General features: G+C 39.5%; 1 protein-coding gene across 2 annotated transcripts in view; it reads left to right on the top strand.

Annotated features, from left to right (window-relative positions):
- Positions 1–2,341: 2,341 nt before the first annotated feature.
- Positions 2,342–14,997, top strand: part of PASD1 (PAS domain containing repressor 1) — a 49,882-nt gene continuing 37,226 nt past the window's right edge. For both annotated transcript variants that reach the window (XM_027534080.1, XM_027534079.1), the window contains exons 1-4: positions 2,342–2,405; positions 2,851–2,972; positions 6,980–7,041; positions 9,199–9,288. In XM_027534080.1, coding sequence (XP_027389881.1) covers positions 2,374–2,405; positions 2,851–2,972; positions 6,980–7,041; positions 9,199–9,288 — 306 coding nt within the window. In that variant the 5' untranslated portion in view covers positions 2,342–2,373. The remainder of the gene's footprint in view (positions 2,406–2,850; positions 2,973–6,979; positions 7,042–9,198; positions 9,289–14,997) is intronic.

Here is a 14,997-nt window from a genome sequence, read left to right as displayed (position 1 = left end):
GTTCTACAGTTGCTTGGTCGCAGTACTCTGTCATCAAATGAGGCCAAATCTCATGGCGCATGCATTTTGCATCATCATGACAGTTGGAATGTTAAGCCTGTGTTCTACAGTTGCTTGGTAGCAGTACTCTGTCAACAAATGAGGCCAAGTCTGTTGGCGGGCTAGTAAGTCTCCCACATCCTTACTTCTTTTCTCTTTATATGGTCCATTAATTACTGATAGAGGAGTGTTTGAACTCACCAGATGTAATGGTGGGTTTGTTTATTCCTCCTTTTAGTTCTTACTTCATTTTCAAGCTTTGTAATTAGGAGTATACCTGTTTAGGATTGTTTTACCTTCTTGATTGACTCCTTTATCGTAATGACATGTCCCTCTTTTTCTCTAAGACTATTCCTTACCTAGAGTCTTTAGTATTAATTAACCACTTAAGCTTTATGTCATTAGGGTTACATAGTATATGTATTTCTGTTATTGTACTTATAAGCTGTGACTTTATAATTGAAGTGAGTATCCTGTAGACAAGAGAGTTTGGTCTTACTCTTCTCCCCAGTTTTGACACTCCTAGGCTTTGTACTGGTGCCTTTAGTCCACTGACAGTTAACATAATTATTAATACAGGAAGCTTAAGTCTACCATCTTTCTATATATTTTCTCTTTGTCCAATTTGTTCTTTGTTTTCTTTGCCTTCTTTTTCTGCTTCTGGATGAAATGAGTAATTAATATTCCATTTTATCTCTTTTCATTTATCATCTATATCTCATGTGTGCTTTATTTGTTTCTCTAGGCAGTTTATACTATACATCTTTAATTTATTACTGTCTAATGTGAATTAATATTGTGCCACTTCATGTATAATGTATGAACCTCATAACAGTCCTGTCTTTTGTATTATTATTGTAATAGATTTGATATCAATATGTATTACAAACCTTACAGTTCCTTGCTTTTATTTCAGTTATCTTTTAAAGAAATTTAAGATGCAAATATTATATTTACTCATGTACATATTATTTCCAGTTATTTTCATTTCTTTATGTAGATATAACTTTCCATCTGGCATCCTTTTCCTTCTGTTTGAAGTCCTTACTTTAACACTTTTGATAGTGCTAGTATGCTGGCCTTGAATTCTTCCATTTTTTGTTCATCTGGAGGTGTCTTTGTTTTGCCTTCAATTTCTTTGAAGGGTTCATTCTTAATGGATATAGAATTCTAAGTTGATTTGTTTGCCCCCAGAACTTTAAAGATGTTTCATTTTCTCTTGGCTTGGGTTATTCTGATGAGAAGTCAGACAGAGGACATTCTTCCCCATTCTGTATTAAATGTATCTTTTATTTCTGTTTGCTTTTAAGATTTTCTCTTTGCAATTGCTTTTCAGCAGTTTGTTTATGATGTGCCTTGGTAGCTTTTCATGGTGTTTAGTTCTTGGATTCATTGAGCTTCAAGAATATATGAATGTATGTTTTTCATCCAGTATGGGAACAATTGGCCATTATCCAAATATTACTTTTCCTCTCCCTTCTAGGAATCCAGTTACCTATATTTTAGATTGTTTGATGTTATCCCATCCGAAAGCTCTGTTCATTTTTTCAGTCTTTTCCTAGCACTCTGCTAGATGTGAGGGATGTAAGTTATGCTTCATCATCTCCCCAGCATCACAGGTTGGTGAACTAACCGGCTTGTTCTCAGTATCTGCCCAGGGTTTGACACCTGAGCTTTCTCTTATTTTCTTGAGAGCATTTACAAGATGTTTGCTATATTTTAACAGTGCCTTCTTGTTTAATGCACATGTATTTGAATGTCATTGAATTCTATCTTGAGGTTTCAACCTTGAGATGATATGTGAGTGTAATTATACAATTCAAAGCAGAGACTTCTGGTGTTGTCAAGGTCATTCTTCTATGCCGAGGATATCAATGATATTCTGTGATATCAATGATAAGTGCAGGCTTTTGTCTATTGCGGCATGATATAGTGGCTAGGTATGAAGTTTTCAATCCACATCTATCTTTGTTTCACTGTCTTTGTTTCATGAAATCAGTGGAAGTTAAAGGAATCTAAGGGTACAGAATTAAACCAACAAGTACCTGACTTTGGGATTAAGTTGTGTAACTTCACAGTGTTTTTGCAACTTTTTCCAAATGCATTCATTTGTAGTATTATTGTGACAAACATTCATTGGGGATCACACAATAAAGCAAGTCTTTAGCATCTACAGATGCTTAATGAGATTCTCTTTAAAAGAAGTAGGCATTCCTCAAGGGAAATTGAGAATTTTGATTAATCTTATCGCTTTATGTGATTCATCATAGATTGATTTCTTAGTAAAATGTGGCTCCATTTTGATTTCAGGATTCTTTGTTTTTTCATTGAAAAATGGATGAAGATAACGGAAGAAAAAGGAAGCGGTATGAATTCCTAATTGACTGATATTTTCCTCAAAGACCTCTCCCCTGTCCTTCCTTCCTTTTTCACACCTTGCAAAATTCTCCTTCCTCTGGGAAACTTGACAAACTCAGAGAAATTTGACCTGTCTCGTGGGTACTTCGTATCCCTCACCTAATTGTATTATAATACTTTGTAGGCTTCCTATGGGCTTCCCAGGTGGTACTGGTGGTAAAGAACCTGCCTGCTAATGCAGGAGACTAAGAAACTCAGGTTCGATCCCTGGGTTGGGAAGATCCCCTGGAGGAGGAAACGACAACGCACTCCAGTATTCTTGCCTGGAGAATCCCATGGACAGAGGAGCCTGACAGGTTACAGTCCACAGGGCTGCAAAGAGTCAGACACAACTGAAGCAACTTAGCATGCATGTACCCTTATGAATAACCTTCTTTATCTTTTATCAATTAGGTACAGAGATTTATCTGAAGATGAGAAAAAGAGGCACATCAATTCTGTCCTCAGTGGATTGCGTTATTTTCTTCAGAAGATAAGTTCTCCTGCGAAGAAAAACAAAATGGAAAAATCACAGGGTATTTCTGCTTTTTCACAAAAGACAGGTTTCAGCTGAGCTTAGCTATATTGAAAATTAGCTATGGGTGGGACAACTGGAACTCTCCCTTTACCTCAAACATCATTGTGTGGGATTAATGACGAGATGGGGCTTCCCTGGTGACTCAGTGGTAAAGAATCTGCCTGCTAATGCTGGAGGTGTGGGTTCAACCCTGGGTTGGGAAGATCCCCTGGAGGAGGAAATGGTAACCCACTCCAGTATTTTTGCCTGGGAAATCCCATGGACAGAGGAGCTTGGCAGGCTATAGTGTGTGGGGTCACAAAGAGTTGGACACGACTGAGTGACTAAATAGTAACAGCAGCAGCAATGATGAGAAGATCTCCTGAAGCAACTTCTATTATGTGGATATTTAGTTTCTCTCCATTTATAATTTTCTTATGTTCGATGCTAAAAGCATTATTGAGGTTCATGCAAAAGTGGAATAAGGAAATGAGAATTAGTGGAAGTATTCTGGGCAACAGTAGTGCAAATTTCTGTATCTTAGGCACTTGAAGGCATATGTAAATGTTGCTAAGGGAAACAGGGCCCCAAGGGTGTCAAATAGTACCTGTAATATTTAAGTATATTTAACTCAAAACATCTGAGCAGGTTACGCTCACAAGCATGTAATCATGCTGTAGAAGATCTCTCTTACCTTAAAAATATTTTTTCTTGGCCCCATGATACCTTCAGCTGTTGCCCTATTTCTGTGTCCCCTTCACAACAAAACTTCTCGAAATGATTGTATTGACCCTGTGTTCACTTCCTCATGCCCCATCCTTTCTCAACCCACTTCACTGAGCCTGGAGCTCCCCACCACTCCAGGACAACTACTTCCGTCAGGAATAGCAGTGGCCTCCACATTGCTGGGAGAAGGCAATGGCAACCCACTCCAGTACTCTTGCCTGGAAAATCCCATGGGTGGAGGAGCCTGGTAGGCTGCAGCCCATGGGGTTGCTAAGAGTCAGACATGACTGAGCGACTTCACTTTCACTTTTCACTTTCATGCACTGGAGAAGGAAATGGCAACCCGCTCCAGTATTCTTGCCTGGAGAATCCCAGGGACACAGGAGCCTGGTGGGCTGCCGTCTATGGGGTCGCACAGAGTCGGACATGACTGAAGCGACTTAGCAGCAGCAGCCACATTGCTGAGGTCTTTGGTCCCTTAACTATCCTCATCTTTCATGATATTTCAAAAACATTGGACAGGTGACCACTCCCTCCTTCTTGAAGCATTTTTCTCTCAGCTTCCAGGATACCTGGGTAACTGAATTCTGGTTTCTCTCCTAACTCATTGGCCATTCCTCCTCTCTTTTTCCCATCCCCTTTGCCTTTTCAACTTTGAATCATGGATGTGCCCTAGGGCTCAGCCCTAGGACCTTTTGTTTTTTCTGTCTACAGTCATTCCCCACGTAATCTCATCCAGTCCCTTAATTTGAAGGGCTACTTGGATGTCAGTGCCTCCCATTTTTAAAATCTATCTGCAGCCCGAACCTCCTCCCTTACCTCCATACTTGAGAATCATACTCATTATTAAATCAGCAAGAGAGTTTCCTCTGTGACTTCTTTGCTTGGATGTCTAACAGGCCATTCAGGATCTCTCGATTCCTCTCACACTCCCAGCCTTGATTTTCCCAGTTTCAGTAAAAGTACCACCATTCTTCTAGCAGCTCAAAATACACTCCAGCTGTCATTCTGTGTTCCCCACCAATCCATCAGCAAATCCTTTTAGCTTTGCTTCTAAAGTATATTTCAAATCCATTCACTCTGCCCCTTCCATAGCCTTGGTGGACCAAGCTAATCTAGGCCACCACCGTCTATTCCATTTGAACACGCTTTCCAGCAAGGCTCCCTTGCTTCACTCTTGCTCCCTAGCTTGACCTATTTTTCATAAACAGCCATAGTGATCTTTAAAAAATATATATCAAGGGACTTCCCTGGTGGTTCAGTGGTTGGGATCCAGTGCTCTCGATGCAGGGACCCCTGGTCGGGGAACTCGTTCATGTTTGCCTTAATGAAGTATAGAAAAATATGTTTTCTAATAAAAGTATTAGGAAAAAAAAAAACATATGTCACTCTTCTGCTTGAAAGCACATGCTGTTCCAGTCAAAACAATGCTGGCTCCCTCATGTACACTACATAATCTGGTCCTGCCTGTCTCTCGGACTTCATTTCCCACTGCTCTATCCCTTAGTCACCCTACAGTAGTCCCTTTGACCTCCTGTTATTTAAATTGGCCAAAATCTTTCCTGTCTCCCTTTGTACTTACTGTTTCCTCTGCCTGAGATGCTTTCCCTGCTCCTGGATTTTCACATGGCTCTCTTTCTGCTGTTTTTTACTTTCTCAGCAAGGCTTTCCCTGTACACCCAGTTGAAATTATTGTACTTCAAGGTATATGCAACGACTGATTCCCTGGTCTATGTGTTGGTTATCTGTTTACCTTCCCCACCGGTCTGTAAGACTCAAAAGAATGGTCACTTTACTTGTCTTGTTCATGCTCTATCATTAGCCTCTAAAACAGAGTAGGATATGTAGTAGGAGCCCAGTACATGGTAGTTAAATAAATGAATGAATGAGGTTCAGCTTAACAAGAATTGCCAAGTTCCTATTGTGAGTTAAGTACTATGCGGGACACTGGGGTTTTAGTGAAGAATTGTATATGGTGCCTACCCTAGAAACAAAACAAGGACAAGTTCATGGGTAATATTAATGTAGAAAAGCCCTTTATGGTTGTTTTATAAAATACATAGGTTTTATTTTCTGGAAATATATGGACTGTCTTTTGTCTTTTGTATTTCTTTGTAGGGAGTACAGGAGATGAAAGTCACTAGATGGACCTGAAAGTCAGTGGGGAAATGACCTCAGAAATCAGCCATGGGAGAGGGGCATGGTTTGTTTTCTGAGTTGGAGAAATTGTGACTGGAATTCAGTTTCCAGGCTGGGACAGGGGTCAGGAACACTGATTGTGAGGTGGTTGTGCAACCGGCATGGTTTATATTTCGTATTATTCCTCCTTCCCACATAGTTACACACCCTCTTCTCATCCCCTTTTAAGTGAGGGTTCAGGAGCTCTTCTGCTCATGCCTGGGCCCCTTCTTATCTACTCATAGAGAAGGATCTGAGACTCCTTCCCACCAAGAGAGCAAGTGCTGCTATTAGATTTGTCTTTGTCAAGGAATGTAACATTTTGAATAGGCATTACAGTTTTATGGGTCTCCTCACCATTTTTGTGAGGAGAAGAAACAAACATTTATGGACATACATTCAAATAACTGGAGATTGGAGGGCTGTGTTAATGAGGTCCCCGGGTTAGTGAAGTCAGTGGAACAGGTGGGACTTGGGGAGGTGAAGTGGGGTGGATGTTGATAGCAGAGGCTCTGAGTTAGTTCAGGAGCTGAAACTGTTCATTGGGAAAACCAGAAAACCTTAAAGCATGGAGATAGGGGTATGGGAGACCAAAGAGTGTCTGCAGCTTTGGAGAATTACAAGATACAGCTTAAGGATTTTCTAGTTGAGGGCCTTTGCTAAAAACTTAATTTGATGAAACAGTCATGGAATTCTGTATTTTAGTCAGGGACTGAGGACATTTTCAGTGTCTTAATACACCTGGAGCATTCAACAGCCTGTACCTTATCTGGTATATTGTGAATATTGGGTTTGGGTAGAATTTGGAAGACTTATAGAAGTCAAGAAAGGGAAAGAACTGGGAGTTGAAGATCATAACGTTGTTAGAAAGATCATCCTGCATACAGTAGAAATTGAGATGGATGATCTTCAAGGTCTTTTTCAATTCTGAACACTTCTTTGTTGATGATAGCTTATAAGCAATTAGTTAATCTACCTCAGATTCTTCATTAGCACTCAGCATTTTCTCATGAGAATCTTTTCTATAAAGTTAATTATAACTTTGAAAAATCTAATACCGATAAGCTAATCATTTTAATGTGACTGTTTTTTATCCTTTCTTCCTTATAAAAACGTCTACAGAAACACCGAATTGGACTCCATCGTTTCAAAATTACGAAGATTTTATCCAGAAGACACTACAAGTAAGAGGGAGTTTGTTCTCTGATTGCTTTATATGTAGAATGCATGCAGTAAAAGATACAGAATATTGTTTTTCAAAGTGTGGCTAGGGGACTCTACCTTCAGAATTACCTAGGGAACTTGGTAAAAACACAGATGCCTGAGACCCACCTTAAACTATTTGAATTGGAATCTCTATCTTGGTAGGGCCAGGGGCCTTCATGTCTAGCAGGCTGCTTGGATGTTTCTTATGCCAACTGAACCCACCGATCTCCAGTGACAACAAAAACGAACAAGTGCTTGCATAGTTTAGTGGCAAGTTAATTAATTATCTGGTAGATTCATTCAACACAGGTTGTTAGATTCTACAGATTAAGCCTTTTCATTCCTTACTTTTTTTTTCCCCTCAAGGACATGAGATGTTTATGGTTTCTACTTCCAAAGGAACTGGTAGGTTTTACTGAGTTCAAAGGCCACAGACTAAAGCCCGAATGACCATGATCCTTTGAGTCAGATAGAGAGGGATATGATCTGTGCCTTTATTACTTACTTGTTATGCATCCTTGAGAGAATTGCCATCTCTCAGCTCTGACTTCTTTCTCTGTACAATATCTCTGTTTCACAGAGTGGTTATGAGAGTAAAATGAACATGTGTAAAATGTCTAGTGCACTTTCCTGCTCTTCTGTGTCATTTCATTTCTCTTATCTTCCATTCCCTTGTCTCCTTGTGTTGCATCTGAGTCATTTCTTCGGCTTTGTCTTCCACTTTAGAAGTTATCTTTCTACCTATGCTCTAACTTGCTATTTGACCTACATATTGAGTTTTTATTTTGATATCATTTCTAGACAATTTGATTAATTTTCACATCTGCCTAGTCAGGAGTCTCCTGTTCCTTCATTATATTTTCAATACCCTTTTAAGATTTATTTAAGCATATTAAGCATGTTTTGGTATATATATTTATTTTTATTAATTTTTATTGCAGCATAGTTGCTTTTAAGCATACTTATTTTACTTATTTTATATTCTATCTCTGATATTTCTTGTATTTCCAGTTTTAAATCTCATTCTGCATTTTATTCTTTATACTGCCTCTTGTTCATGTTTCATGTTTTTCCTGTGTTTGTTAATCAATTATGACAAACTTATGGTATTTGGAAATTTATCTACATTCTTTGAGCCCTGGTTTTAAAATCATTCTCAAGAGGTGATTTCAATTTATTTTTCCTAGATATTTGGGCCCAGGACCATTTGAAAGTAAATAATAGGCTTGGGGTGTTGAGGGCTACACAGGTAGTTAGTGTGAGTGTGGGCTTCTGTTTGCAATTCCCAGAGGAGACTAGTTCTTCTTTTCCTTTTCTAGCCAGAGCTGAGGCTGAGGCAAGATAGGCAGGTTATGAGTTCCCTGGCTCTTTGTTGGATAAGATCTTTCTATTTTGTCTGCTGAGAGTGTTCCTTTCCTGGCTTGATACAGGAGTCTTTGATTTCAACCCCCACTTTGTGTGGGTCCAAGCTTTGTTTTCTGTCCCCCTGGCTCTATGCCATCAATGTAGCATAGATGCTCCCAAGAATATGCTTCCCATGCTCCAAAGCATATGCAAGCTTCGATATCCTTTGACTTCTCATGTTCTAGTCATCTCTGTATCAGATTGTTTCCCATACTTTACCATAAGCTTCTCCCTGTTTTATATATTTTATCCATCATTTTAGGTGTTCTTTACCAGGAGGCATTTGTCTGGATATCTATTCCATTATATAGCAGGAAAGTGAAGGCAATAGCCATATTTATAAATAGAAGACTAAACTAACTACAAATGAAAATGCCCTCCAAAATATTCTTACTGTTTTTGGAATTAATTTTGAATTAAGTGTGAAATAACCAACACATGGAAATGAATCTTCCTAGCTTGTGTTGGAGAGTTTTGTTTTAATTGGGTGTACACTGAAATGTGTTTGTCTAAGTGAAACATCATTTGATAAACATCTCATGCTTAAGGTTAAGTAGATTCTGTGTAGGAGGCAGAATAATGGAATTTTAATTAATTCTGGGCTTGTTTTATTGATATTTAAGAACCACAATACATTTTCAGTGTGTGATTATAATTATGCATTTAGAAATAAAGCTATCATTTTATTATTGTTCCACTATTTAATTACATTATTATTCTCTTTTCATTAGTCGTTGGATGGATTTATGCTAATAGTGAGCATAGATGGAATAATAGTTTCCGTGGGCCCTCGCATCACTTCACTTCTTGGCCATTTACCTGTAAGTTCTCTCAGTTTTTGGGAAAGGATCATGCGCTTAGTTGTATAGGGGTTCATTATTTGTTTTTAGCAGCATACAACTCATCAGAGAAGACATTGTTAATGTGGTCAAAATGTGCACCTGTTTTATTGTCCTCTCCATTGGTTTCAGTTTTAAAGCTATAGAAAACAAACTGTGACATAAGGTAATGAAACACTGGGTGTGCACTGGTGTGTGGTTTGTAAACTGCCCTTGAAGGTGATGGTCCCCAAGGTGACTGCTTTGCTAGGCAGCCCTCAACCAGATGGATGTCTCTGATTTTGTACATTTGAGTCTACCACATACTGATTAAACAATGAATGTTATGATTTGGTCATGCTAGCTTGTGACATCCATTTCCAGGTCTGATTTGTGTTTTGTTTCTTTATGTTGAAGAACAAGCCATGATCTAATTTGGGGAAAAAAATAAATGATTGCCTAATTTAGCAATGTTGTACATATTGCTGGAGAGACACTCACATGCGTTATAGTCAGAGTATCAGATGTTCAAAATAGCCAGTTCTTCCTGAGTCTTTTGGTGTCACTATATCCCTCTCAGGAGAGCTTTCTACAATCTTCCCAGCACCACTGACTTAGAATATGATTTCCTGAATTTTTTTCTGGATCTTCAGGCTGTACACCCACCACATATATCACTTAAACATGAAAGGACTGCAAACCTTCATAATGCGTGCATGCCTGTGTGTGAAAAGGAGCTGTGTAGCATACATCCACAACCACCACCACTCCCAAATCTGTCACTTGACTGACTGTGTTAATCATATCTGGATTGTTGCTTTCATTGCACATTCCTCACTCCACAGAATTGTCTGAAGAACTTGACACACCCTCACCCACAGATCTGTGGCATTCAAGTTTGAACCACACACATTAATAGAATTTTTGTCAAATTTTTCTTTAGTTAAGTTCAAAGAGGATTGCATGCTTATTCCACTAGTTATACTGTTCCAGCCAGCATGTTCTATGGCCCACTTGGAAACTCAGAGAACTTTTCTCCTCTTTTCTCTTTATTTAAAGATACCTGTATCCATTTTTAAACTCCTCATTCTCTTCCTTTCTTTTAGAAAGCAATTTACATTTCCAAATTCAGCTTATATTTATAGGATACCAAAACAGCTGAATAAAATGCAAATATTAGAGATATTCCTGGAGAAGAAGATGGCAACCCACTCCAGTATTCCTGCCTGGAGAATTCTGTGGACAGAGGAGCCTGGTGGGCTGCTGTCCATGGGGTCCCAAAGAGTTGGACATGACTGAAGCGACTTAGCATGCATAGCATTAGAGATATTCATTGCCTTGGACTTTAGAGGAATCTTATCATAAAAGGAGAATGGTTTTATTAAATGTACATTAAAAGAAAGACTATGAATGTAATACATTCATTAAAGTTTGTTATAGTGAAGACCAGAAAACTACCCAAATTCTTGTAATATTTAATATTACTTAAAGCAAATTGACCATTGACTGAGACCCATGACTTTTCCTGAGGATCCTCCTATGAGGCTTCTTATTCTGTTATCCTTGATTCTTTATTCCTTTTTGGTTCAGAGCTTTCACTCTTAAGAGACTCTTTCACCATTCAACATTTGAGGTAACAAACACACACGCACAGAGTCACCCTAAGGTAGACGTGTCTGGGACATGGGTTTGAACTGCTCATCTTAAACCAGGTATATGGTAATCTGAGTTTGGTGTACTTAAAGTAAAGAAGTGAAGTGAAGTAGCTCAGTCGTGTCCGACTCATAGTGACCCCATGGACTGCAGCCTACCAAGCTCCTCCGTCCATGGGATTTTCCAGGCAAGAGTACTGGAGTGGGTTGCCATTGCCTTCTAGGGGATCTTCCCAACCCAGGGATCGAACCTGGGTCTCCCTCATTGTAGACAGATGCTTTACCGTCTGAGCCACCAGGGAAGCAAAGCTATAACTATTATTCTGTACATAAATATTAAATGGAAATGAATTTATATATTCTTTTCAGTGAAAAAGAAAGTCACTCAATCATGTCCGACTCTTTGTGATCCCATGGACTATACAGTCCATGGAATTTTCTAGGCCAGAATACTAGAGTGGGTAGCCTTCCCTTTCTCCAGGGGATCTTCCCAACTCAGGGATCAAACCCAGATCTCCTGCCTTGCAGGAGGATTCTTTACCAGCTGAACCACAAAGGAAGCCCATATTATTTTAAAACTGGGTTGAAAAATACCATACCTGGGACACAGTTTCACACTTGTGTTTAAATCCTAACTCTTAGTTTTTAACAGCATGTGATTTTTAACCAAGCTTTGATTTAAAATTTCATTTTATAAATCACCCATCTCATGTAAATATGGAGACAAAACCATTTCTGGAGCATCTGCCCAGCTCCAGGAATCTACAATTTCATTAAAAATCAAAGGTCCATCTAGTAAAAGCTGTGGTTTTTCCAGTAGTCATGTATGGATGTGAGAGTTGAACCATCAAGAAAGCTGAGTGCTGAGGAATAGATGCTTTTGAGATGTGGTTTTGGAGAAAACACTTGAGAGTCCCTTGGACTGCAAGAGATCAAACCAGTCAATCCTAAAGGAAATCAGTCCTGAGTATTCATTGGAATAACTGATGCTGGAGCTGAAGCTCCAATACTTTGGCCACCTGATGCGAAGAACTGGCACATTGGAAAAGACCCTGATTCTGGGAAAGATTGAAGGCAGGAGGAGAAGGGGTGAAAGAGGATGAGATGGTTGGATGGCATCACTGACTGGATGGACCTGAGTTTGAGCAAGCTCCAGGAGTTGGTGATGGACAGGGAAGCCTGGCATGTTGCAGTCCACGAGGTCGCAGAGTCAGACACGACTGAGCATCTGAACTGAACCTCTGTCTACTGGGCAGCTCCAAGCCGATAGGATGGTGAGGTGGAAAGAACTTGGTCTTTGGAGTCAAATAATCTAGAGATTAAAATTTAACTCTCAGTCACTAACTACATGAGCTTTCATTTCTCATCTGTCAGTAGGGGACAATATTACCCAGAGAGTGACTGCAGGTGGGATATTACACATGGTGTGGTTAGTGAAGGCCTGTGTGATCAGGTGACGTTTAGACAGGTACTAGAACAGGATAAGTATGAGAGTCATGCAGAAAGTGTGTTCCAAACAGAAACAAATGCAAGTGAAAAGACACTAAGGCAGGACTATACTGGTGTGAAAAGCTATCATAGAGAGGTCACTGGGACCGGAGTGCTGTGAGCAAGAAGAAAAGTTGTGGGAGGTGATGAGGTCAGAGCAGTAACAGAGATCACCTGGTTTAGGGCCATTGTAATGACTTTGCCTTTTCCTCAGAGATGGGAGGAAGCCATTTGGATCTGATGCAGGAAATTATCTGAATCTAACTTTTATCAGAATCACTCTGGCTCTTGTATTAAGAATAGGCTATGAGGGTAGGACAGAAATGGCAAGGACCTAACAGAAGCAGAAGAGATTAAGAAGAGGTGTCAAGAATACAGAGAAGAACTTTACAAAAGATACCACTCTAGCACAAGAGACAACTCTACACATGGACATTGCCAGATAATCAATACTAAAATGGGATCGATTATATTCTTTGCAGCCAAAAATGGAGAAGCTCTATACAATCAGCAAAAACAAGATATGGAGCTGACTGTGGCTCAGATCATGAACTTCTTATTGCAAAATTCAGACTTAAATTGAAGAAAGTAGGGAAAACCACTAGACCATTCAGGTATGACCTAAATCAAATACTTTATGATTGTACAGTGGAAGTGACAAATAAATTTAAGGGATTAGATCTGATAGAGTGCCAGAAGAACTATGGATGGAGGTTTGTAACCTTGTACAGGAGCCAGTGATCAAAACCATCCCCAAGAAAAAGAAATATGAAAAGGCAAAATGGTTGTCTGAGGAGGCCTATAGCTGAGAAAAGAATAGAAGTGAAAGGCAAAGGAGAAAAGAAAAGATATACCTGTCTGAATTCAGAGTTTCAAAAAAAAGCAAGGAGAGATAAGAAAGCCTTCTTAAGTGAACAATGCAAAGAAATAGAGGAAAACAATAGAATGGGAAAGACTAGAGATCTCTTCAAGAAAATTAGAGATACCAAGGGAACATTTCATGCAAAGATGGACACAATAAAGGGTAAAAATGGTATGGACCTTACAGAAGCAGAAGATTTTAAGAAGAGGTGGCAAGAATACACAGAACTATACAAAAAAAGGTCTTAATGACCCAGATAACCATGATGGTGTGATCACTCACCTACAGCCAGACATCCTAGAGTGTAAAGTTAAGTGGGCCTTAGGAAGCATCACTATGAACAAAGCTAGTGGAGGTGATGGAATTCCAGCTGAGCTATTTCAAATCCTAAAAGATGATGCTGTTAAAGGGCTGCACTCAATATGCCAGTAAATTTGGAAAACTGCAATGCCCACAGGACTGGAAAAGGTCAGTTTTCATTCCAATTCCAAAGGAGGGCAATGCCAAAGAATGTTCAAACTACTGTACAATTGTACTCATTTTGCATGCTAGCAAGGTAATGGTCAAAATCCTCCAAGCTATGCTTCAACAGTATGTGAACCAAGAACTTCCAGATGTTCAAGCTGGATTTAGAAAAAGCAGAGGAACCATAGATCAAATTGACACCACCTGTTGAATCATAGAGAAAGCAAGGGAATTCCAGAAAAACATCTATTTCTGCTTCATTGACTATGTGGATGAAGCCTTTGACTGTGTGGATCACAACAAACTTGAAAAATTCTTAAAGAGTTGGTAATACCAGACCACCTTATCTGCTTCTTGAGAAACCTGTATACAGGTCAAGAAGCAACAGTTAGAACCAGACATGGAACAACAGATTTGTTCCAAATTGGGAAAGGAATACATTAAGGCTGTATATTGTTACCCTGCTTGTTTAACTTCTGTGCAGAGTACATCATGTGAAATGACAGGCTGGATGAAGCACAAGCTGGAATCAAGATTGACAGGAGAAATACCAATAACCTCAGATATGCAGATGAAGCCACCCTAGATTAGGCAGAAAGCAAAGAGGAACTAAAGATCCTCTTGATGAAGGTGAGAGAGGAGAGTGAAAAAGCTGGCTTGAAACTCAACATTCAACAAACGAAGATCATAGCCTCTGGTCCCATAATTTCATGGCAAATAGATGGGGAAAAATTGAATACAGTGACCGATTTCATTTTCTTGAGCTCCAGAATCACTGCAGATGGTGACTGCAGCCATGAAATTAAAAGGTGCTTGCTCCTTGGAAGAAAAGCTATGACAAACTTTTTTTTGCTTTGCTATGTCGCTTCAGTCGTGTGAGACTCTTTGCAACCCCATGGACTGTAGCCCGCCAGGCTTCTCTGACTATGGGATTTCCCAGGCAAGAATACTGGAGTGGGTTGACTCTGTCAACCCCTTTTCCAGGGGATCTTCCTAAGCCAGGGACTGAACCCTTGTCTCCTGCATTAGCAGGTGAGTTCTTCACCACTAGTGCCACTTGGGAAACCATGCCAACCCTGTCAGCATATTCAAAAGCAGAGATATCACTTTGCTGACAAAAGTCCATTTAGTCAAAACTATGGGTTTTCCAGTAGTCGTGTATGGATATGAGAGTTGGATCATAAAGAAGGCTGAGTACCAAAGAACTGACACTTTCAAACTGTGGTGCTAGAGAAGACTCTTGAA

The sequence above is a fragment of the Bos indicus x Bos taurus genome, chromosome X, assembly GCF_003369695.1.
Source record: "Bos indicus x Bos taurus breed Angus x Brahman F1 hybrid chromosome X, Bos_hybrid_MaternalHap_v2.0, whole genome shotgun sequence".
Taxonomy (NCBI): Eukaryota; Metazoa; Chordata; class Mammalia; order Artiodactyla; family Bovidae; genus Bos; species Bos indicus x Bos taurus.
The sequence above is the reverse complement of the archived record's forward strand: the minus strand, read 5'-3'. Positions and strand labels throughout refer to the sequence as shown.